The following is a 26,852-nucleotide window of genomic DNA, read 5'->3' on the forward strand; positions in this document are numbered from 1 at the left end:
AATAGCAACGGTATCCCAGGGAAGAGATTCCCAAAGCTCACCACCCTTTCCCCTTTAATTAAAAATTAGCACTGCTTCCATGAAAATACTATTACACAACGATTCCTACAATATTCCTCAAAGAGCACAATGATTTCTTTCCCACTTTTGATCAGGCGCTATTGTCAGTTTTAACTGGAGCTGATGAATAAAAACCTTAATTAAACTGAAAGTTATCACTGCGTTTTAAGATAGGGACATTTAGATAATTCTTCATGAAAATATTTTCTTTACCTGCCACTAAATTTCTACTCTGAAAAAAGCTTGAAATATAAAATTAGTAAAGCATCATACAAAATAAAAACAAACCAGACAAAGGCATAAGGTGTATTTCAATTTAATCAGTGTGCACACAAATTTGTAAAAATGCTAGACATACACACATTAAATTCCAAAGTAGACTGAAGAATTCCTATTCACGTCTAATTAGTATCTTAAACCATGGAAATTTGGTTACTTACTTTTATCACTATTACATGCATTTAAAGTTACATACTTACCAAATTTTCAGTGTCTGCTTATCCTTGCTAGGAAAGGACAGAGTTCCTTAGAAATTTACTTCATTTTAAATCTTAAAGACATAAATTGAGGGTCCATACTTTGTTTAGTGCTTATCTAGAAGAATACATCACCATTATCACATACTCAGATATAAATTTTCAGATTTATTTTAGATTATCATTGTTGATACTTTTTAAAAAGCACGAATTGACTGTTCATTATTGGCTTACAAAGATCACAGCAGGAAATACAATGTGAAAACATCCTTAGTATATATTGACATTAGCTAGGATGTGGCTAAAAGCTGGAAGGGAAAAAAAAAACCCATGTGTTACAATGAGGAAGGGGATTAAACAGGGGATGAGGTAGTTAGAAATACACTCAGGCTAATTTTCAATGGTATACACAGTCCCAGAAACCAGTATCCAACAAGTTTTTCATGCAAGGTTAGAGTGATGTAAGAACACACTGGAAATTTTTAAGCCTCACTTGAGACTCCTCTAAGGACTAGTCTGCCTGACCATTTTAGGCAAACCTTCCTTCAACTCTACTCTTAGCTTGACTGCTCAAGAATCACTTCGAAAGCAGCTTCAACAAGGATGGACAGAAATTCTGGTCTTTAAATTTAATAGCTATGCAACACGGGAACCAAAAACACTGAGGAAAAAAACATTTTTCGTTGTCAATTTAGAAAATATTAGTTTTGAGTAAAAACATTTTTCCTATCTCACCAGATTCATAGTTTTTGCAGTTACAGTCCATTAAGTGAAAGTCAGGGAAAAAAGTAAGCCCAGACTATCAAGAAAATGTCAGGATTTAAAATAATCACTTTCTTAACATCCTTGATTCAGGAATAGTTAGAGAGTATAAGAAATTCAGACACTTTCATCAAGTGTCCAACTTTTGAGTTAAATCAAAATGGAAAAATAGTGATGTATAAAAGTATAAAATAGTACTCACCAGAAAAGCAGCTTTAAAGAGATGGTTTTAAGGAAAACCATTTCCACTGTATTCTACGCCATTTCTTATACAGATTAAACTGTGAAAGGCAATGAAACTTAAGCCCTTAGGCAATCTTATATACTAAAAAAAATAAGTGGCTATCTTACGAAATATATTTAACTGTCAGTTTGAACTTTTAAAAAAACCTTAATTGAATGCATGGCTTTTATAGAAACAACATTAAGTGATGTTTTCAGTAGCTAATCAATCCAGTTTAAAAGAAGATCAGCTAGTTTCATGGACAGAATATTTCATTCTAGACACCATTACACTTAAGGTCAACACGAAGCCATACAGATTGGAAAAATGGTCCAGGCTTGCACAGACTTTCTCTCTCCTCATTATTTAAATTTGTTATCAACATTAGAGCACAATATATAAAGGTTAAAGGAAATCACTCAAGGATGGTTCAATACAACAATGAATTCTGGTAGAATCAATGGAAATAAAAACTTCAACATAACACCTGTTGCGTCCTCACTGTTCCTCAAAAGGAATACACAAAGAACCTATCTAGATTTCTTCATGGGTAGCCAGCTTTCATTTGAATATTTAAAAAGTTATTCTTAATTCAAAGTAAAATGAACCCACCATGGTAGTGCATCAACAGAACAGATTATAGTTTATAAAGATGAACAAAATTAGTACTTATTTACAGCAGGAGTTACTAAAACATTTAAGAACAAAAAAGCAGTATAAAAGTATTTTATAGCTTCTGACTGCATACCATTTATCACTACTAGAGGTGAGGAAACTTGACTTTTGTCCTAGATTGATTCATACTGTAAAAAGTTAAAAGGTACCACCACAGGAGTGGCTTAAGAGACCCTAAACCCAAAACCCTGCACTCCATATACCAACATGAGCATTTAGCCAATCGAAACTTTCACTTTCTTTTCCTTCTATGTATCTATTTAGGTTCAACCATAACCAGGTAATAAAGGAGCATAATACTACCTTTATTATAACTAAGGTGAGCAAACCTAAAGCTACTTTGGCCCAAGTACTAAGTGTCTGAAAGTGTCCAATGGATCTATTATTAGTTATACTCACATTTAAGTAACTGCACAGCTTTCTTCCTTGTGTGGGTTATATGGATATGTTTGAAAAAAATAGGAATATCAGGTACTTACAGATTAAACTAACCTGTACTGGCAGGGCTGTGGGATTTTTCTTCTCTACCAGTAAGTAGCAAATGCTGAAATTCTGCTGCTAGTTAACAAAAACACAAATTGTATTAAACTGAGGAGTTCAATTCATAGTTTAAAAAGTCAATGTGCATTTAATTTCCTCAGAGCCTGACAGTAATACATTCAAGAAATCTTCCCTAAATCTCACAAAAGTACCTTACATTGGCTATTAAATTTCGTGACCTTTTGATAATGAGCTGTTAACACTGTGTATCTCCTGGACACATCTCAATTTTAGTAAACTTTGTGTTCCAACACATGTACTGTGAAAATCTGGGTTACTCTAAAGGGGGAGGGTGGGCAAATATAGCTAGGGAAATCTCTGCACAGTAATTTTTAGTTTAAGTGTATGTAGACTTATGCCACAGAGACAAGCAGTTTTTAATATTTTAAATTCAATTTTTACAAGACTTGATTCTACTTCCATAAAGATTTTCAATTAAAAAAATAAAATAAAATAAAATAAAATGGTCTGAAAAGTAAATTCTATTACTTCTCCTAGGAATACACTACTAAGCCTGAGGGAGGCTTTGCTCAATAACTACACATACTCCATATGTGTCTAACTTCAACTTTCAGAATATTAACTCTTCTTGGTCCATCTGGGTAGTTAAGCAGCCTTGCTTTATTAGTAGAGATTGGGAAACGATGTGGCAAATCTTACTTATTTTCATCTGCCAAACTAATATGAATAAAATGTTAAGAATGACCTACTCTATAATGAATGATTTGGTGAAATCTTTAATAACAAATGCAAGGTCAGAATGCCATCATCTTGCATTACATTTAAGGTTCTTAAAGTCTAACAGTATACAATGGTCTCTCCCAAATTACTGATTTGTGTGTAGTAAACTGGGGAAACAAGTTGGGCATCAATGAATTTCACTGCCAGCTCCTTATTTTTAACCAAAAAACGAAGGCATACAATTTTAAACTATAACAATGGTGTTAAAAAAGACACCCCACCCTCACCCCCGACACACTAAGAATGCCAAAGAGCCTGGAGAATTCCAATAAACGACTTCCCCGTTTTATAAACAAATCATTACATAAACCTCTGGACCAAACAACACACTGCAGAAGCTGTGCTAATGAACCCTACAACCATCACGGCATTGGGAATTAATGGTTGGGGTCCAAGTAATCAATTGCTAAAACAGTTTACTCTCATGTATCTTCTCTGTAAGTTTGACCAAAATTACAACCTATACACAATGTTCTCATAATATAGCTGGTGATTATACACCTCCTAAAGAACCTAACCATGGGCCAGTCTTCATTTATAATACAGTGTTCAATTTGCTTCAAATAGAAATAGTTCAAATTAGCTTCAGTCAAGATCTCCTCTCTGGGTCTCCAATTTTTGCCTCAATATGACTTCTACACCCTGACTAGTAAAATACAACTTCCCCTGACAATACCTAAGATTAATGGAATAGATGTAAAGAGAGATGTTCAAAAATTTCAAACTAAAGTTTCAAGCTATTATTTTTCCACTTGGGAAAAAAATGAAAAGATCTTCCTTTCACAGCCAAATTATTATGCAAAAATATTTAAAGCCCAGAGGAGGAAAAACAATGCTTATAAAAAGCAAGATTCCTCTGAGCATTACTGAAGATACCTAGTTTAAAAAAAAAAAAAAAATGCTATTTTCAAACTCGTTTTCCAACAAAAATGCCAAGTGAGAACAGGAAAATAATTGGAAGTGTTGGAGATATTTAAAGTATTGGGGAACTCAAACTGAGGTCCTGCTTTCCCCATTTACTATGCATTAATTTGAATTAGGTTCATAGTAAGCAATGCCTAAGAGCCAAGATATTAAAAGTATAATCCTGAAAATTTAACATTACAAAAATTGTGAATATCCACTATATGCATGAAACTATAACATTATTCAATGCCAATAAATACCACACAGAAATGTTAAGATACTTTCTATGCTATAAAAACAAATCATTATTTATTAAAATGATTCAGATGACAGAAAACAAAACACTAAGAATGCTAAAAAAGAGAGGAACCTACACTAATATTCAAATCATGAGAAAGCAAGCAGCAGTATAGTTGGGAGAATGTTTACTTACAAAACTCTTCCTTATAGTCAATAGTCTTATAATGAAATCCTTTCTCTTAGAAGAGTTCCATAAAAGTTACAGTAAGAGAGAACCAGTTTCATTTTGGAATAACATACAAAGGTTATTCAATTAGATAGATACCACCTTTTGAAAAAGACACACCTGATTTACGCAAAATTTTAGGGTACATGTTTACTATTTTTTAAAAAATCCTCTAACTAATACAAGTGTCAGTTTACTCCAACAAAATTTTATCTCAGTAAAGAAGCGTCTTCAACATCTCCTTTCAGTAATTTACCAACTTTTACCAATGGACAGAATAGATACCTGAAAGTTAAGTAATTCTCAAAATTATATTTGTCTAAGTCGCAAAACTACAGAGATCAAAGAAACTACATTTTAGACACCTATATCACCTTCAACAAAAATCCCTCCCATTTCAGTATTCAAGTGTGTAAGTATATTTCATTATAATTATTCAACAATCACTATTAGAATTAAAATAAGTTACTTCACTCTTGAATATTTCAGTATACTGGGGGATGGTAGATGTAATAGAAAAACATCTCCAACTAAGGAGTCTTAAAAAGAGCAATTTACTAAGTAGGTTATAAAATATTCCAACGCAATTTTTTCTTGCAACACAATTCCTTTTTCAAACATTAAAATCTTTTTTCCATGATCCAGTTACAGAGAAAAGCGTGTGTTCTAATTACACAGGTGAAAATTTGGAATTCATTTAATGCGTATCTTTTCTTTATGCTTCCAAGAATTAAAACCACATAGAAACACAAGCCCAGATTTGCTAAATACTGTACTATGTAGTATAACTGCTAGTTTTCAGAGGAAAATGCTACCTGTATAGAACAGTGGTTTTAACAAAGGAAGGAAAATGTAATATTAATATTTTGGCCTCCCTTCCAAGTTCCCTCTTTACTTGCCCCCTACAACATACACACATAAACACAACTTTTCTCACCAAATAAAAGTAATTTTTAGTTGGAAACAACATGGATGCTTTTCATGTGTGCATATTGCATAAGGTATTGTTCAGTAAGTATAAAAATGAAACTCAAAATAACCATCCCCACACCATAGTTCAATATACTAACTTCACCATGTGACAGAATTTCAATTTGGCTGCCTGGAAATTAGTATTCTAACCGTACTGTTAAGTCTGTAATACCCAATCTTGTATATCAAATGTGTAGTGTATATGCATACATACCACACACACACACACACACACACACCATCTTCCCCACTCTTCACAGGGCTCTACATTAACATTTGCTCTAATGTGGTGAGGTTTGAAAATATTGAAAATCACAAGCATTTCCAGATGACCTTTCAACCTTAATGTTCAATGCATAACTTTGGGATTAAAATGCAGATTTCAGTATCCAGTGACATTTCCAATGATTAAACTTATCCTTCAGGTTAAATTTAATAGTTTCAGGAGAAAATAACCAGTAAGATTTTCCTAAAAGTAAAAGGGAAAATTTGAACAAAACATTTCATGCCTCCAAATCAAGAACATCAAATTTTGTCAATTTACTGAAGCTCAATACATTACCAGCTCTACTGAGGCTGTTAAATATTATGAAACACAAATTACATAAAATTACCTATGTCAAATACTTTTTATGTTTATTAACACCACAGTCAAACGTGAATATTAATATAGAGCCTTCTCTGCCAAAAGAGTATAAAAATCCTAAATTTAATTAAATTTAGGGGCCTTCACCAAACTTGCTGCAAGTTTGGGGACATAAATATCCAACAGCCATAAAGCTGTGAAAGCCCCTATAAGGAATAAAATAAATCCCACTTGCCTCAGACTGAACAGGGCAACACTGAGACTCAGCCTCAGCCTGTCCTATGGCAGGGCTATAGGAAGAAGAAAATTTTAATTTTAGAAAAACATTACCCAATTAATTTAAAAGACATGCATTAAAAAAAAAAATCCCAATGATCAAGCAAGCAAAGAAAAAAAGAGCAGCTCTTTAAAAAATAAAAATAAAAACCAAAAAACTATTGTCCACTATAAGTCCATTCTGAGCCCATACTTTTATTGGAAATCTCCCCCCACTGATAACTAAGTTTAATTAAACTGAATTTAAATTCAATATGTAATTGACCAGTGGAATAGTGCTCAAAGAATATTTACCCCACTCCTAATGGTAAATGTGTGAGATTGCTAAAATATTTTCAAATCAAACGATAGTCCAGCAGTTACTCAAAAGTTGATCCTCACCTGCTGATCTTGTTGTCACACAACAGTATAATGCTACACAAATAGAAACTAGTGCCAGACAAAATTCTTTTGTTTTTTTAAAAAGGTGCTAACAATGAACCTAAGGTAGAGCCAAAGCTCGCATCCCCGTTAATCTTAAAACTTCCTGAAATGGCAATTGCAATGCCTGCCTGCATATACCAAGTCCCAAAAGTTATCTTCTGTGAGGGAGGATAAAGTTTACTTCAACTCAACTCCATTATTTGAGAAAGCGTTAAGTCAAAGTAAGAGTTAAGTTATTTCAATGTAATTTGCTCCACGCATGATTTATCCACACACTATGGACCCCAGAAGCAGTTAGGTAAAAGGTATTTTCTAGAAGCTTATGCTCTGATGCATGCACAAATAACACATTAAAAATATCCCAATGGACACTACCTGAGGCATACAATTTGCAAAAGACAGTGTGCCATGCATAACATTTTGCATTCTAACTAAAAGTATGCTTCTATCATGTAGTATTTCCTATAATGTGACAGTACTTTCTACTTTCAGACCTCAGAAAGCAATGAGCCTTGATATACTGGTTCTCTCTGCATTAAATGCAAATAAAGCTTTGCATGATTTCTGAAACATCACCAACCCATTTTTCTCTCTTCCTGCTCCCCTCTCCCTCATTGCCACATTCCACCTGTACTTTTGTTGACAGGCCTGTACATGAAATGATTGAGACATCTGGTTTGGAAGGAGACATTTGGTTTGGAAGAACACTTCCTATTTAATCATCCTAAATTTAAATTACGCCATTTTTACCTTTTAACATTTTCAGCACTTTTTGGCAGTATGATAAACATGCTGCTAAATGTAAGCGTATGCCTAATTTCAAGCCTATTTGGGTAGGCAGTAGTTTGGTGGGAAAAAGAGTAGAAGCTTGGCTGCTGGCGGAAGAAATGCATTCTTGGTGATAATGGGATGTTGACTTTTCAAACTACGGAAATTTCTGAACCTCAATGATATTACAGGACAGGAGCTATAAAAACCACTGGAGCAAAATAGGAGATTTAATAGCACTCAGCTTTGTAACTTACATACAGACTCTTACGATAAACATCTTTCGGTATTTTCTTATAAGGTTAAAGCCTCTCTTTTTTAAACAAAATTTCAGATTCTCTGTCTCTTACCTACACCTTCTCATAAAGGTTATAAAAAAACATCATTTTCTTAGAAGTCTTAACTTCATATTGAAGAAAAACTAGAGTTCATTATATTAATAATTACACTTTGTATATAGGTCATATGATACTTAAATAACCATAAACTACTTTGCAAAAGAAGAGATCAAAAAATGGATGCCAAAAAAAGGTCAACAAGAGCTATTGTTATATTACATAAGACTTGCAATACAAGATACTTAAATAATAGCAAACATCTCTACAGAAAAGTTCTCCACAAGAATACAGTTCAACAGTCAGATTTCCAAGGGTGAAAAGGTTAACAGGAAAAAGCCATTTAGGCTTAATAACAGAAAGTAGCTATATAATCAAAGAAATAATGTAATAATATGGGAACATAATAAAATAAAAAAATTTAAATTCATCTGTTAACCATTACACTTAGAATATATTAACAGCACAAAAGGCTATTACTGCATGCACCTAAGCTTCTAGAAGTTTGCACCTGAAAGCTTCTGAGGTCCACACAGTACTTCAGTCTCAAAAGTAATCAGAAGGCAATGAATAGGTCTGGCACTAGGCTCTAAACATCATCAGCAATAAGTAGGGAATATTAAGGTTTACATTTTAGGTATCTGTAATATCTACCACGTATTGACACCAAGCAGGGTGGAAAGGTAACACAATATAAAGATTTCATACCCATGTTAACGACTCATACACTATAGCTAAGTTTTTTCTGTCAACTGAAGGACTAACACACAATTCTACATATACTGTCCAGTTTAAAACATGCAGCTAAGGAACAACCTACAAGTCAAAGACAGAATCCAATGATATATCAAAACTGCATTGGTAGCTATGAATTTTATTATGTGGACATCTACTGTGGCATGCATCTGTACAAACCTTTCAGGCAGTGGTCCACAGCTGGGTTATGAATAAAAAGGCATAAACTTTTCTCTCATTTTATTACAATGAAGTTTAACAGTACAGAAAAGTCACATGACCTTGGTGGGTCAGATTTCTTAAACCCTGCAACATGAGGAACTCTAAATACATTAAATATCGTTACACATTCAGACTTCCAATGTACAGGTACTTGGAGACAGTTACAGCCCTCACCAAGCTAGGTTGGGGACATGAAGTCCAACAGCATCTGAAATGCTGTGAAGGCATAACTTTACAAATAGCAATGTAAGCTTACAGAACTTGCCTTTATTAAGGTGGTATGTTCATGTAATTCCAGCGCCTTCACAATATAACGAACCAAATTTACTATACTTCACTTCTAAAAACCTAGATGAAACATGAAAAAGAAGCCATACAGTATAAATTGCAACTTCAGGAAAAGTTCCTGCTTTATTATTCCAAATAATTTTTCCCATGTAAAATAAATGTCCAATAGTTCCTGGTATGTGGGAAGATAATGTTTGTTAAAGTCACAATGAAGCCTTATTGACGGAAGCTTGGCTATATAAACAGCACAAGTTGAGAAAAGGTTTAATCTCCAAACCTATTAGACTGGATGAAGTAAGATCAGTAACGGCCACCTTGCGACATTACAGGAGGTCTCATTCCCATCGGAGGTCGAGGAGGCCCACCTTGGTAAGGGGGTACCATTGGCGGTCCCTGCCCATATGGTGGCATAGCACCAGGAAGGTAACCTGGCATGCCTTGATGATGACCACCATACTGACCTAAAAAACACATTTAAAAACAAACAAAAAAACAGACTGAGTTAGTCTGTGCATTGTACTTTTAAATGCAATGTATTTTGCAAATAAATGTCTTATATGTATACTCAGAAAATTCACTAGATACAATAAACATAAGGAATACCATGAGGCGGCATTGGGGGTCTCATTCCTTGTTGCTGTGGGATGCCTGGCTGTGGTGGCATCATACCCCCAATTGGGCCAACAGGTGGATTACCAATAGGAGCCTGTCCTGGTCGAGGAAGATTACGTTGGTATTTAGGTAACTGTGCTCTTCTCTCTTCCTAGGAATAAAAAATAAGCAAATGTGAAACACCTAAATGCAGAGAGAGTCATTAAGCATAAAGGCAAGTCTTTACAGAATAATTTTTAAATGTACCCTTACATATCAATTACTTTTGCCCCACAAACCTGTCCAACTACTTAAAATCTTGATGTCTTAAAAACCCTGTTTTTATTTGAAACATGACATATTTAAACAACTTTCCAGGAAGTATAAATTGCTTCAACAAGAATTGTGTAATGAAGAAGGTAAGGGATCTATAGATTCTATTTCACACTTAAATGTTCAATTAATTTACAAATTTATGTCTAACTTAAAATAATTTTTTTTTTTTTGGGGGGTTTTAATTTTTTTAGGTCCACCAAGTGTAGCACATGGAGATTCCCAGGTTAAGGGTCAAATGGAGCTCAGCTGCAGGCCTACACCACAGCATTGCAGGTTCTGAGCCACTTCTGCAACCACACCACAGCTCATAGCAACAGCCGGATCCTTACTTAACCCAATGAGCCAGGCCAGGGATGAAACCCACATCCTCATGGATACTAACTGGGTTCGTAACCTGCTGATCCCACAATGGGAACTAAAACTTCTAAAATAATTTTTTAAGTCAAAATCCTAACTTATTGTCTTCTCTTAGAAATAGTCTGGGGGGAGGAGAGAGAATGTATCTATGATCAAAACATGCACTTTTGTGGTTCTTAAAAACCAGAATGGTAAAAATCACTCAGCAAGCATTCAATCAGATCAGACCATTGGTATAAAAATTAAAAACTTTTCAAATGGACAGCTGCTACAACAGTACTCAATCAAACTGCTATAAAAAACATGCAAACAACTTACCAGTGATATATCCTCATCTGGATGGATCAACTTACTGGTTGCACTGGTTGTGGTGAGTGTAGCAGGCTTACTTGTTATTGAAGCTGCTGGTTTAGCTGCAGTGCTATTTGTTGTACTAGTGGTTGAAGCTGTAGACTGGGTATATGCAGGGAATGTAGGCTTTGGGGGTTCTGTAGTTGTTGCAGGGGTACTATTTAAAGGCTTGAAATCTGTACCAACAGGTCCTTGGACAGCCGCCTGAGCCTGTAAAACAATCTTTCATCAACAAAACTTCAAAACACAAAACTGAATATATCTATTACCAATTTAACTTAAAAGAGACCAATACTCAATATGGGATCAAACTTTAAATTAAAACAAAGTAAACATTAATGATCCTCAAGATTCAAGATAACACATAATATCAAGAGCTTCTAAATCAAAGCACATCCAAAACACAACAGTGGAAACAAGACTACTTATGTAACTTCTCAGATGTCATCTATCTCCTCATCAAAAATGACTTAATTTACAAGGCTATTTATTCTCAATTGATGAAATATAGTAACATAACAGAATAGCATACGTTGTCCACTCTAAATTACTTGGTTAATCTACCAGTTATAGAATACAAATGTTTGAATAAATGTGTTACTAAGCATAGCATAAATAATAATTATCAATGGTGACACATTAAAAACATGTCCTTCAGAGGTATTCTTTAAAATAGTAACACAAGGCCCTCCCAATTAGCAATGGCTAGATGATTATGGTGGACGAAAGGGTTTAGTAGATTTTTATACTTAAAAGTTACCAGTAATAAATGTGTTACTTTTCGTAACACTAAACATCTCCAACATGTAAACTAGGCCAACTTTTAGAACCAAATGAAGAATACTAAATTTCCTTACATTGTATGTGATGCATTAGATTAAACAGCATAAAACCAAATAGCTTAATCATGCATCAGGCTAACCATTGGCCACTATAATGCATTTACTGCATACATGCTTTTTAACCCTTTAGAACCATAGGTGCCTGGGGTACATTAGTATGAAGTTCAAATTTTCAAATACCACTGATTTATTTGCCATTAAATTTACTTTCAAAAAATTAAACATAGTATATTTTTGGGAAAAGATTTAGTTTTAAAGTAGGGTCCAAAGGGTTAAGTTATAAAGCCATTTTAACAATTTTAAACTGCAACTTCCTGCGTACTTGTGCTGTGCTAGGAAACAGAGCTTTAGAAGATGCAGACAGACTTTCTGAATTGGATGAAGCTGTACTTGAGCTTGTGACAGGTGTCCCCATCTGTAGCATAAAAGAAAGGAAACAATGAAAAGTCTCCAAACAAATGGGTGAAAATAAGCCATGTGGTAGACTTTTTTTCAGCATAGATTGCATTTTTGTAAATGCAAACTACAATGCAATCAAATGTTTTATATAGAGGCAGGCAGTTAATGCATTTACAATAAACCAAGTGATAGTATGAGCCTCAAAAAATTTTCTTTTAAATTTATACCAATAAACCTAATTAACCACAAGATTTCTTCCCCTAAAACTAATGTGTTTTGCCCTAAGAGATTTCAACACTGAGAATAATGATGACATTACTGTTGACATTTCAATCATTCTCTATCAAAGTCTACAATTTTTGTCAAAACTTCATCTCTCAGTAATCAAAATCCCCCCATCTTGAAAACATAAGTTAATGTGCTTAAAAGGCACTTAAAAAGTAATGCTTTTAACTGAGCAACTACAAACAAACAAAGTTGAAAAAATAAAACATCTAAAGGATTTTTTGGGGGGCTGTGCCAACAGCATACAAGTTTCCAGGTCAGGAATCAAACCCAAGCCACAACAGTGACAACATAAAATCCTTAACCACTAGGCCACCAGAGAACTCCTAACTGACAATTTTAAGGTAAACAATAAAGAACTTTCCTCCGATCTTAATTCTCAATGAGTTGATACCCTGCTGAATTCTGAATAAAAGTAGGGGATGGGAAGCAAAACTAAGAACGATTATATACATTATATATAAGAGAATTATTTTTTGCTTGAGTTCATTTTTTGTTTTGTTTTTTAGGGCCACACCGTGGCATATGTGAGTTCCCAGGCTAGGGGTCAAATTGGAGCCACGCTGCTGGCCTATAGCACAGCCACAGCTAGTTGGGATCCAAGCCGCATTTGCAACCTACACCACAGCTCACGGCAACGCCAGATCCTTAACCCAATGAGCCATGATGGGAACTCCCACTCCTGAGTTCTTAAAAAACAAAACAACAACAAAAAAACAGTATGAAATACAAATTTACTAGGTCAAAAGTCATTAAATGATGCCCTTCCAGCACCAGTACAGCATTGCTGTTTGTCACTATTCTAGACTAAAGAACCTAAAAATTTGCTAAAATCTTAGGATTTTCATCTCTGACATTGGGTTCATTCCACTCATAGCTCATTGGGTAAAGGAGGACCTCTTAAACACTTTTATGTTCTCAGAAATGAAACTTTCATTTCTAACTAAAGAATAATCGAGCGTTTACAACTATGAAAAACTAACATGCACTATCGCTGGTTCCATCCAATATGAGTAGAGGAAATCAACATGTAAAAACATGCAAAAGAACAGGCCACTTCTTAGTATATTTAATTAAAAAGATTCTAATTTTTAAAAATGACCTCTGACAATTTCAAAGATTTCAGTGAGCAACTGCACTTTACCTTTAAATATAAGCACACTCCTTTTCAGGGATTTCACCTTACCTGTCCTGCACTGGGGAAAAGAGGCTTAGTAACCGGAGGCTGCGGAGCAGGAACTGTTGCTGTTGGTGCAGGTGGTCTGTTAAGAATACCTGGCGCTGAAACAGCCTGTGATTGAGTCATTGGAGGAATTCCAGGACGTGGAACAGGTGGGGGCATACCTGCAGAGAAGAAACATTGGAGTGGGAACAGGCTGTTCAACTAGTTCAGAAAAGAAACGTCCCCCAAAACTTTGCCATTACAAAACACTATATTGGAGAGTTCCCATCATGGCACAGCAGAAACAAGTCCGACTAGGAACCATGAAGTTGTGGGTCTGATCCCTGGCCTCACTCAGTGGGTTAAGGATCCAGCGCTGCCATGAGCTGTGGTGTAGGTCGCAGACACGGCTTGGATCTGGTGTGGCTGTGGCTGTGGCGTAGTCCGGCAGCCAACAGCTCCAATTAGACCCCTAGCCTGGGAACCTCCATATGCTGTGGGTGCGCCCCTAAAAAGATAAAAACAAAAACAAAACACACTACATTGGGAGTTAACACTGTGGTGCAATAGGATTGGTGGTATCTTGGGAGCACCAGGACACAGGTTAAACCCCCAGCCTGGTGCAGTGCATTTAGGATCCAGCATTGTCCCAATTGTGGCTTACTTCACAACTATGGATCAGGAACTCCATATGCCAAGGGGCAGCCGAAAAAGAAAAACAAAAAACACAAAAACCAGAAACACACTATACTGGAGCTGCCATTGTGGCTCAGTGGGTTAAAGACCAGACATTGTCTCCCTAAGGATATGGGTTTGATCTCTGGCCTAACTCAATGGGTTAAGGATCTGGCATTGCAGCAAGCTGCGGCTTAGGTCACAGATGCAGTTCAGATCCAGTGTTGCTATAAGTCGGCTACTAAACAAAAACAGGGAGCTCCTGTTCGGCTCAGGGGTAACAAACCCAACTAGGATCCATTAAAACACGGATTCCATCCCTGGCCTCACTCACTGGGATCGTGTTGCTGAGAACTGTGATGTAGGTCACAGATGCAAGTTGGAGCTGGCTGTGGCTGTGGCATAAGCCCCAAGTGACCCCTAGCCTGGGAACTTCCATATGCCGTGGGTACAGCCCTTAAAAAAAAAAAAAAAAAAAAAAAAAAAAAAAACCCACTATATTAAAAATGATTCTGGAGTTCCCGTCGTGGCGCAGTGGTTAACGAATCTGACTAGGAACCATGAGGTTGCAGGTTCGGTCCCTGCCCTTGCTCAGTGGGTTGACGATCCCGCGTTGCTGTGGCTCTGGTGTAGGCCGGTGGCTACAGCTCTGATTCAACCCCTAGCCTGGGACCCTCCATATGCCGCGGGAGCGGCCCAAGAAATAGCAACAACAACAACAACAAAAAAGACAAAAGACAAAAAAAAATTAAAAAAAATAAAAAAAATAAAAATGATTCTATACTACAGAGTTACTAACAAATGACTGCTGAACTCAAAGAAATCCAAAAAACTTAAGGGATTTGCGCCTTGTAACAATTTTGCTTCAAACTTTCTATTCCTTTGTGTCTCTTCAGAATTTTAGGATGTGAAAGCTACCACTAGAGACCCTGTATATGGGGAAAGCAACAATTAGGCTTATTGATATTACTGATGCATAAAACTTATTACATCTAACAGACATTTCCTGACCTCTAATGCAAACTACAGTAAGAGGTCAGAGGTCATATACCCATAAAAATTGTTCCAGAAACTAAGTTATTCCTTCAAATACTTTAAATAAAATTTCCTAAAATGCACCACTAGTGTATTCTTTAAACTTCCTCAACATAACAAAACTTTTACTGACTTCACATTATTTTTCTTTTCTTTTTTTTTTTCCTTGCCTGTGTCCGCAGTCTATGCAAGTTCCCGGGCCAAGGATCAAACTAACAATAGTGACAATGACAGATCCTTAACCTGCTGACATTATTTTTCTATATTTCTTTAAATGGCTACAATTACTCCAGGGTACAATGTATGTGAAGCTGTTGCCTATAATTTAATGGCTACACTGCCAATTATTCAAATTTTGTTGCTGCTGCTTTATATTTCCTCTTCCTTTTACACCAACTATCACTTGAATACATCCGAGTCTGCTATGGATTGCAAACCAAACTTGCTAGGATTAAAAAGGAGTTCCCGTGGTGGCTCAGTGGTTAACGAATCCAACTAGTATCCATGAGGTTGCGGGTTCGATCCCTGGTCTCACTCAGCGGGTTAAGGATCCGGCGTTGCCATGAGCTGCGGTGTAGGTTGCAGACGTGGCTCAGATCTTGCACTGCTGTGGCCAGCAGCTGTAGCTCTGATTAGACCCCTAGCTTGGGATATGCCGTGCATGTGGCCCTAAAAAAGCAAATAAAAAAATAAATAAATAAAAAATAAAAAATCTGGCATCACTCCAGTGGTTTGAATAGCTGCTAGAGACATGGATTCAATCCCTAGCCCAGGAACTTCCTAGTGCTTCGGGTGCAGCCAAAAGAGAGTCCGTCTTACCACATCTCCAAGTAACTTTAACCTGTGGAAATTCACGGAGGTTCCCAGGCTAGGGGTCAAATAAAAGCTGCAGCCACCAGTCTACACCACAGCCCACGGCAACACTGGATCTTTAACCCACTAAGTGAGGCCGGAGATCAAATCCATATCCTCATGGATACACTAGTCAGGTTTGTTACCGCTGAGCCATAACAGGAACTCCACCTGTGGAATTTTTAAAATTACATTGCACTAATGCCCAAATCTACTGTCTAAAAACACTCAAAAGAGTAAAGCACATGTCATATCAAAAAGGTAGCTGTCTAGCATTTCATACCTGGAGGCATACCAGGCATCAGAGGTGGTATTCCTGGTCCAGGTGGCATCATTCCACCCATTGGCATCATTCTATTAGAAAGCAAATTTCAAGAGACAACTAAAGTTAATTAACAATATAAAACATTAAAAAAATATTTTGGCTAAAGCCTGAAACAATAAGACTTGAATTTAATTCTAACACTGAAATCAATCAAGCTGAAAGAACACAGAGCACACTAAAATAGTCCTATCAAAATTAATCCCCTAGATCCAGCAAACTCTTGGGTTTACCAATAAAACGGGGAAAAAAATTGTCTTTGTTAAAAGAACATTTTAATACATTTAAAGTCACTGAGAAAGACTACTATACTCTTCTTAATATAAACAAGAAGTCTTATCTAAAATGTGTGTAACTGGAAAGCAAAACCACCTTTTGTCTCACTGGGAAAATATCCACAGAATATAATTTAAAAGGAACTAATATTTTAGCCTTGTCAGAATTTTTTTTCAAAAAGGAAAATACTGAATGTACTCTGCAGAGTAAAGATTTCCTTTTTTTTGGAGGGGTACAGAAAAACTACAATCAACATCAAAAAGAATCAAAAGTAAACCAAGACTGCCTATTTCTTATGTAGAGAACTACCTAACACTAAACTATGACTTAGAAACATAATCCGTATTTATTTTCCTTTAAAAGAGCTCACCTTCAAATTACCAGTGTCCAATTGACTTTAAAAATTATATGCTTGTGAATATTTGATTTAGGACTCTTATCAGAAGAATAACTTCTTCCACATATTTTATTCGAAGAATTCGATTACCTTCTATAATAATAAAGCATGTAATTTGGCAAAATACATATTCTTTTAAATACTGACCCTTTTTATAAGTCCCATTACTTTTAGTAGTTTGGGGAAACAGCCACACAATTAGAAAATGCTTTATTTATATGGGTCTATTACTATTTCCTCACATATGTTTTAGTTCCCTCATTTAAGAGATCTGTGTCAATTAAGTTTGCAAATTTTAGAAGTTTTAGAGAGGAAGGTTAGAAAACTTCTGAACTCAACTGAATAGATATCATTAAACACACAAAAAATGACATTATGATTATACCTCCTGAATTACATTATGAATGAGATGCTTACATGTTTTCACCGCAAAATGACTGGGTGTATTTTCTCTGATGATGCAATCTGTGAAAATGTATGACAAAATCAAAATCTAACTGTGATTTTCAAAATACAGTGGGAAAGTGTATTGTATACCTCTCACATCCAACAATATTTAAGTAAAAGTGATGGGCACGAGCACCTCATATTTTAGTTCTTGATGATTTGACAAATAAATCATTTACAGAGTTTGCTTCTTGTCACAACTACAAAGTGTCATGGACAGTTATGAATCTCAAACTCAATCTACAACCAACTACTTTAATTACATCAGATGCAATTAAAGCAGACGGCTGCCTACATACATCCTAAAACCCAAAAATCTACTCTGTAGAGGCAAATTATATTCCTTAAATTTATTAGTAGACTCCTTTATTAGGTAAGTTTAATACTTATAGAGCCCATACCTTTTAGAAGGAAAAAAAAAAAGCGAAGTAACATTTAATTCATATAGCACCCAAGTTGAAAAAGATCATTACTAGGCACAAGCCCACAAACCAATTAAAGAGTTTTCTTACCCAGGTGGCATGCCTGGCATAACTGGTGGCATTCCTGGCATCAGAGGAGGAACACCCGGCATTAACGGAGGTATGCCTATAAGCAAGAATTTCAATCAAAAGTACAAAGAGTTAAGAGGAAAAAATTAGTACTTCTCAACTGTATCAATAAAGACCTGAGAATGTAATTATAAGAAACCTTCATGTGCTACCTGGAGGCATTCCTGGTGCTCCCGGAACTGGTGGCAATCCTGGTTGTGCCATTGGGGGGATATAACCTTGCTGAGGCTGAACAGGCTGTGGTTGAAATGAAGTTGAAGCTGCAGAATCATCATCATCATATTCATCAGAATCATCTTGTTGCTTCTTTTTTTGACTCTCTGCTAAAAAAGTTTTAATTAGTTTTTCTCATAGAGTAAAAAAGAAAAACTAAGCTAGTTTAAGACACTCCTGAGACTTTTTTTCTTCAAAAAGAAAAAAAAAAAAAAAAAAAAAATTTTTTTCAGGGCATTCCTGTCATGGTGCAGCGGAAATGAATCCTACTAGGAACTGTGAGATTTCGGATTCAATTCCTGGCCTTGCTCAGTGCGTTAAGGATCAGGTGTTGCCATGAGCTGTGGTGTAGGTCGCAGATGCGGCCTGGATCTGGCATTGCTGTGGCTCTGGCATAGGCCTGCAGCAACAGCTCTGAATGGACCCCTAGCCTGGGAACCTCCATATACCATAGGTGTAGTCCTAAAAAAGACCAAAAAAAAAAAAAAAAAAACCCACACAAAAATCAGTTAACACTGTTCTTTACTCTTCAAATATTTTTCCAATCTATATTAAAGTTTAACTAACATCCTTTCCCTACTCTACAGCATGTAAAAATAATTTTCCTTAATCAACTGTTATTTTTAAAAAACCAGCTCTATTCCATCCAAAAAGAAAAACTACGACAAAGTGGTCTGACCACTCTCCTTAATGCTTTTCAAAACACAGTCTCGTATTAACAACAATTCCTATCATTTAGACAGGACAGAACTGCACATTCCAAGTCAAACACAGTGCTAAAATTTTTTTTATGATTAGTAGTTTCATAAAACAAGCTACTTTCATTTTCAATAGGTTTTTTTTTGGGGGGGGGGGGGCGCATCCACGTATATGGAGGTTCCCAGGCCAGGGATTGAATCAGCCTACACCACAACCACAGCGATGTAGGACCGAGCCACTCTACAACCTACACCACAGCTCATGGCAACACCGGATCCTTAACCCACTAAGTGAGGTCAGGGATGGAACCTGCAACTTCATGGTTCCTAGTCAGATTCATTTCCGATGTGCCACAACGGGAACTCCAGGCCTCTGATACTTACTAAATCCACCTGGAATTCAGTTATGAGTGAAACTATAATACAATGTATGGACTAATCAAAAATACAACTGTGGTAAAGTGAGTAAAGAGTCCAGCTGCAGCGGCTCTGGTCACTGCTGGGATTCAATCCCTGGTCTGGGAATCCCCATATGCCACAGGTATGGCCATAAAATAAATAAATCTTCAAACATAAGACATTAAAAAATTCAAAATTAGAATTCTAAGTCGAACACCTATTACATTTATACTTGAAAGAAGTAATAATACTTTCACTACTGAAGTTGTATTTTTAAAAAGCATAGCATTACCTTGTGTTTTTTGTTCAAGAAGTCGTCTTCTTTCATCCATGTCTTTTTCTGGAATACCTTCCATACCATATATTTCCAACTCTATGTCTGTTCTCCCAGGTATTGCATTTGGTACAGCATCTATTGTCTCTTTATGCACCTAATATTAAACAAACAAAAAACCCCACACAAACAAAAATCTTACATTAGACAGACAAAAGTGCCTCATGAAAGTATTTTAAAGCATAATTTCAAATTACTCAGAGACCACTTAGTAAAGAATGACTGGTTCTAGGAGTTCCCATCGTGGCTCAGTGGTTAATGAATCCAACTAGGAACCATGGGGTTGCAGGTTCAATCCCTGGCCTTGCTCAGTGGGTTAAGGATCTGGCATTGCTGTGAGCTGTGGTGTAGGCTGCAGACGTGGCTTGAATCCCGAGCTGCTGTGGCTGTGGCGTAGGCCGGCAGCTGCAGCTCCAATTGGACACCTAGCCTGGGAACCCCCATATGCAGCAGGAGCGGCCCTAGAAAAGGCAAAAGGACAAAAAAAAAAAAAATGACTGGCTCTATAGTGAGACTATGTGAATTCAACCCCCAGCTGTATGGCTTACTAGCTACGTGAGATTGGGCAACTCATTTGACCTAAGCCTCAGTTTTATTCTACCAATACAGTACCTCACTTCTGAGTCATTTTTAGGATTAAATAAAATATTGTGTATATAAAAAGCACTTGGCAATGTGTAACGGAGCAAGAGTTCAATAAACATTATTAATAACATTACTTCAAGTTTACCATATAATCTTGCTTGCTTCAATTATTAGCAATGAATAGTGTTACTCAACTCAGAAGTTTTAAGTCTCAAGTAAAGCTTATGAAATCTTACTACATTAAGTGTAGAATAAAGTAAATCTTCCAAAAATGGATCTTGAGACAAGCTTGTCAGGTTACAAATCACAAAGGTGATATTTACAATTAGCACTACCCATAACTACTCGGTCACCTCAGGTGCTTAAGACTGCCAGAGCAGTAATCTTGTGTCACCATCTCTGATTTATTTGGTAGATTACAAAAAGAAGTTCTTAAGAGATTTCATCGTAAAACACTGGGGACCTAGGACTTTTTCACTGTATGGTTTTTTCACTGTATGTTTCCAACTCTCAAACCCAGATAACTTTTGCCAATATGATAGAATCCCTGTCAGCAAAAACTTAGGCTAAAGAATGTCAAAGCTTGGAGTTCCCGTCGTGGCGCAGTGGTTAACGAATCTGACTAGGAACCATGAGGTCAAGGGTTTGGTCCCTGGCCTTGCTCAGTGGGTTAATGATCCGGCGTTGCCGTGAGCTGTGGTGTAGGTTGCAGACGCGGCTCGGATCCCGCGTTGCTGTGGCTGTGGTGTAGGCCAGTGGCTACAGCTCCGATTCAACCCCTAGCCTGGGAACCTCCACATGCCGTGGGAGCGGCCCAAAGAAATAGCAAAAAGACAAAAAAAAAAAAAAAAAAAAAAAAAAAAGAATGTCAAAGCTTCACCTGGAAGCTTATTAGAAATTCAAGTTCTCAGGCCATGCCTGAGTAAGAAACCTTTGGATGGAACCAGAAATCTATCCAACAAGCCTCAGGGTGATTCTGACGTATGCTCGAGCTTGAGAACCACTTATTTAGGCTAGTGACTTGGATATATTTGTCCAAGTAATACTCAATTTTTCTTCCTTCCAAGACACCTTCCTGGAATTCTAGAAAGATAATTAAAGTTTTCTTCTTAGAGAAGCACCTCAAAGATTTTAAAAGTGACATAAATCAAATTCAGAAAGTATCTTGGAGGAATTCCCATCGTAGCTCAGTGGTTAACGGATCTGACTAGGAACCATGAGGTTGCGGGTTCAATCCCTGGCCCCGCTCAGTGGGTTAAGGATCCGGCATTGCCGTGAGCTGTGGTGTAAGTTGCAGACTTGGCTTGGGTCCTGTGTTGCTGTGGCTGTGGCGTAGGCCGGCAGCAGCAGCTCTGATTAGACCCCTAGTCTGGGAACCTCCATATGCCATGGGTGCGACCCTAAAAGACAAAAAGACAAAAAAAAAAAAAAAAAAAAAAAGGAAAGAAAAAAAAAAAAAGAAAGTATCTTGGAGTTCCCGTCATGGCTCAGCTGTAAACAAACCCGACTAGCACCATAAGGATATGGTTTGATCCCTGGCCTCATTCAGTGGGTTAAGGATCCAGCGTTGCCATGAGCTGGGGTGTGGGTCACAGATAAGGCTAAGGATGGGTTAAGGATCTAGCCTGGCAACTTCCACATGCCACGGGTGCAGCCCTAAAAAGACCAAAAAAATAAAAAAATAAATTAAAAAAAATAAAAGTATCTTATTGTGATTAAAAGATCCACGAATAAAGCTACCCAACAAAAGTGACTTAATCATCCTGTTTCCTAAGTTTTTTGGAATACTTTTCTTGATGAATGCAGATGAAGTAACTCATATGTTCTTTAAAGAAATCTAACTACGATCACATACACATTAATTAGTTTTCACTATCTTGCTCAATGATGAACGTAAGAGCAAATATCTTAACTAAAAGGTACTGGAAAGACAAAAAAATGTGATTTACTTAAAATCATCCCCTCATTGCGGTACAGCCAGAATGAGGTTTCTTAGACTTTCACATGGTAGAAATTAGGATGGTCTTGGTTGAAAAGATGGGAGCAAGCATTGACGTGAAGTATCAAAATTACTACTATCCTAGGTTAATCATCTATAAAAGTGAGGATGTGTCTGATTTATCTGCCAGGCCTCACAGGTTGCCGTGAAATTACAGTTAAGAACTTATAAATGGAAGCACTTAATCAATTAAAGATATTACTAACAGTTTATCAAATCTCCTTCCAACCTTCACTCCATTTCTATGCTCTTCTCAGTATTATAACTCCTTGAAAGAGTGCCTCTACATTCTATCTCATTTTCTCTTGAAAGCACTCCAATCAGCTTTTCATCTTCATCATTCCAGGAAATCACTCTTGGCAAGTGAACAATGATCTCCACTCTGCTTAATCCAATCTTGGTCCTGTGCTTACCTTACCTACCATCAGCATTTGACTGTTAAACAATTCACTCTTAGAAACACTGCATTTGATTTCCCTGGTACTATTCTCTGGGTTTTCCTATCTTTTCAATCTCTTTTGATTGGTTTAATCTGCTGAGCTCTAAATGCTGGGAGTGGCCCAAGGTGGAAGCCTTGCACTTCTTTTTTATCTAATTCTACTCCCTAAAGATATCTAGTATCATGGCTTCAAATAGCCATCTTTGTATCCTGCCAAATTTCTATCTCTGGCTCCAACCTCTCTGAACTGCAGATTTGTAGATTCAACTGCTTATGACATCTCCATGTGTATATTCTACAGACCTTCTCAAAACTAACATAAGATGATATCCTCCATCCCTAAGCCTAGTCTTTCTGCAGCTTTCCAAATTTCACTATACATTTCCACATTTCAGTCCCTCAATACCAAGGGGGAAATGGTTCCAGGACCACCACCCCACCACCACCAAATTCTGAGGATGCAAAAAGGTGTAACAGTTAGCCCTCCCTATCAGATACAGGGTCTGTGCCTGTGGACTCCAAGGCCCAAGTGAATATGGTAACTCACTTTTCACATTGCTCAGAACAAAAACCTTCATATCATCCTTCACTCCTCACTTTCTCTCAGACTCCACATCTAATCCATTAGCTCAGGAACTCAGGAAACTCTGATTTCTGTCCCCACCACCCCCTGCCTGCAATACTTCAGTCTCCTAAGTGGTCTCACTACAGCCTCAGTCTATTCTCAACCCTGAAGCCAAAATGACCTTTTAAAAAAAAAGTGTCCCAAAGCATGTCAAAACTCAACTAAAATTTACTATTTCATTTGGAATTAAAGAAAATGTCCTACCATCACCTACAAGGCCTCTTACATAAAGTAGCAAATTGCTGCCCTTTCCCTCAAACTCTCTCTCCCTCACTTCCTTTCAGATCTCTGCTCAGATGACAGCTTCTCATTCTGACCTTTCCTATCTTGTGTGCCCCTGCCCGAGCGCCCACCCCCTATCTATTTTAGTTTTCTCTATCACTCATCAGCATAAGACAAATTAAATATTTATAAGTTACTTTCCTCTACAATGCAAATTTAAAATCCACAATGATGACTTTGTTTTACTCATTACACTTAGTGCCTAAAACATTGTACAGTGCTGTCTCACAAAAACTTCTGTGATAAATGGTAATGTTCTGCACCTGTACTATCTAATACATAGTCATGCACCAGCCACATGCAGCTAAGCACTGGAAATGCAGTTATGTGCTAGAGTTGGACTTCTAATTTTTAGATTTTCTTTTAAACAGCCACAAGCAACCAGTGACAACCACAGTGGAAAACTGTTGGTCTAGCATGTAATAGGCTCTCATATTTTTGAATGGATACTGAATTGTTATAGTGACAAAACTGAAGAGAAAAAGATCTATATAAACTTATTTTTAAACTTGGGGAAGCAATGACTTGTTTTAATTTACCTCCCTGCCTCCTACCAACAGTAGTTTCCAATGAATAGGGATTTGCTCATCTCACATCTCTCTAGGGTCCAATTAGGCAAAAATTCAGGCAGCTCTAGGATTAGCAAAAGTAGAAGAAATAATGTTGAATAAAACATAAAAGTACTTATTAAATCTTTACAAGTATAAATTACAAAACTCTACCTACCTAGTAAGAGAGAACTCAGGAAATCTAGGAATTATTAAATGAAAACACAATGCTACCACTCCAAAAGAGGTCCAGGGAATAAATGGTTGAAATAAACCTAGCCCCAGGCAACAGATTATAACAAATCATTCAATAGCTGTGAGTTAAGGGCCGTTAATTAATTATGTATTAGTTCTTAAGGGATTAGAACGGGTGGTACAGCCCACAAAATTTAAATTCTTGTTCTCTACCCAAGTACTGAGTAAATACTTTGTGATCTCAACCTGTCACCCAAGATTAAACATATTTTCGATAATTTAAATACCAATATATACTCTGATATAAAAAATCAATTGTTTATCTTCCTGATGTCTAAAAGTTTTTTGTTTTTTAAAGGTGATTGGTCATCTTAGTCTTTTTGCAATGAACAAAAGAACCTCTACAGCTATCAAAGAGAAAGATTTTTTCCCCATGTTGTTTCCCAACTATGAGAGCAAAAATACAGAAAACCCTTTACCTGCATGCAATGAATAGCTAAGCCAGGTCCTGTATATAGTTTCTTATGACATATATGGCATTTAAAATGCTTTGCTTTTTGGTGCTGTATAAGGATTTTTTCATCATCAAAATCTCTATTACAATACCTGATCACTATTGTTAAGGTACAAAAATAGCACAATAAGGACACTTCCTATTAAAAAAAAAAATTGTCATGAAAGAGAAAAGTAATAACATTAAAAGTGGGAACAGCCAAAACCAAAAGGGTACTTTTTAACCTCTGCTTTTGATATTTATTATACAACTAAGGATTAACCTGCCACGAATTTTGGAATTTTCAATGTCCTGGAATTCCGTATCTCTTCACCACTGCTAAAGAAATGCATCTCAATAAGCAATAGTTTAGTCAAAATTCCCGCGTTTAACAGAGATTTATGTGAAAACCAAAGTTCATCTCAACAAAAACTCAAGAACAGAAGATAAAAATAATAGAAATATTAAGAATTTACCTAATATTTAAAATTCAATATTTTAATATTACTCAGAATCTGGAAAAAAGTTCATAGTGAATAAAGATGACACAATTTCCTATGAACAATCCACAAAGTTGCCTGTACGAATGTTGCCAAGAAATGTATTCAAACTCACAGACGAGTTACAATAGAAAATTGTTACCTCACTACTAGTCAGACTTTCCTAAAAGCACTTCACAAAATTCGCAACCATTTTTCAACTATTATGTAAGTAAATGCAGTACGTAGAATAAACCTTTTTCAGTAAAAAACAGTAGGTAAATCCAATTTCAACGTATAACTTACTAATGCTTCCGAAGGCGAGTATTAAAAGGATGCCACGTTTTTTCAAAGAGGCATTTTTTTCAGTCCTATAAAGACTGATTTAAACCCCACCCTATAAGAGAACACTTCTAGAGGATTAAGGCGCCAGTGGGTGAGGCGCGGAAGCTTGATCTTCCCTCCACCCTCGGAAGGAAAAAAGGGGGAAAAAAAGGGAGGGGAGCCTGGGGTTCGAAATCAGGGTTGACTAACATAAAGCTTTTACTAAACCACCGATTCTACAAAAAAAAAAAAAAAAAATCTGAAAAAGTGGGTGACAGATTGCGAGAGCTCTCCCCAGTCCTCCACAGTCAAAAAGCGTATTATACTGGAAGAAAGTCCCTTTGTTGAATCGTCACCAAAACAACAAGAGTGCGGCAGGAGTCCTCAGGGAACACTGTCCTTGGTGAAGGGGTCCATGCGCCTCCCAGTGGGTCCACGCTCGCACTAAAGCAAGAAACTCCTGAGTCACGGGGTCCGACGACCCACAACCGCCAGAGCCTCTCGCCCTAGGGATCCCATTTTCCAAGAAGCCTCCCCAAACGCGAGTCCAGCCACCAAACTACCGACCCCGCGGCCTAGATCCCAGACACTCTCCGCCATAGGCCAAAGCCAGGCCTCCCCGTCCCAGTCACCACCAACCGGCGCCCCCGCTTGGCCTCGACCTCAAACCGACAAAGGATATCAGCACCACGGCTTCAGCTGCTTCTTCTTCTTGCGACCCATAACTGCGCTGTACCGACCGAAAAAACAAAGGGAGGAAAAAACAAGCAGGAAAAACGCGGCGAAAAATCGCTTCGCTCTTCCGACCCAACGGCCACCACCACGTCCCACAGGAAACAGCCACAAAATGGCCGACGCCCTCGCTCGCTGCTCTGCCTCCCGTCAGGCACTGCGGCGAGAGGCGGTG

The 26,852-nt window shown here is 37.0% G+C and overlaps 1 protein-coding gene across 26 annotated transcripts; it reads right to left on the minus strand.

Annotated features, from left to right (window-relative positions):
- Positions 1-360: 360 nt before the first annotated feature.
- On the minus strand, positions 361-26,794 carry ZNF207 (zinc finger protein 207). 26 transcript variants are annotated; one of them, XR_014821414.1, is made up of 15 exons: positions 26,634-26,794; positions 25,129-25,262; positions 19,935-20,073; positions 18,485-18,652; positions 18,294-18,369; positions 17,752-17,799; positions 16,623-16,693; positions 13,802-13,959; positions 12,254-12,346; positions 11,057-11,299; positions 10,058-10,217; positions 9,732-9,915; positions 9,432-9,514; positions 6,643-6,697; positions 361-2,751 (listed from the first exon to the last, which is right to left on the minus strand). XR_014821414.1 is itself a non-coding variant. In XM_021067451.2 (13 exons), exons 1-12 carry the CDS (start codon positions 26,666-26,668, stop codon positions 9,755-9,757), a joined length of 1,488 nt encoding a protein of 495 aa, XP_020923110.1. In that variant the 5' UTR covers positions 26,669-26,794; the 3' UTR covers positions 9,414-9,514; positions 9,732-9,754. The 26 variants fall into 26 exon arrangements, 15 of the variants coding, with proteins under 15 accessions (XP_084841338.1, XP_084841337.1, XP_013845410.1 ...); XR_014821415.1 differs by lacking the exon at positions 17,752-17,799 and having other exon boundaries at positions 361-2,754; XR_014821417.1 differs by lacking the exon at positions 12,254-12,346.
- Between the last annotated feature and the right edge of the window lie 58 nt (positions 26,795-26,852).

This window comes from Sus scrofa, chromosome 12, assembly GCF_054392235.1.
Source record: "Sus scrofa isolate SSC_HxYL_T2T_F1_AM1 chromosome 12, Sscrofa_HxYL_maternal_Yorkshire_Landrace_v2.0, whole genome shotgun sequence".
In the NCBI taxonomy this organism is placed as follows: Eukaryota; Metazoa; Chordata; class Mammalia; order Artiodactyla; family Suidae; genus Sus; species Sus scrofa.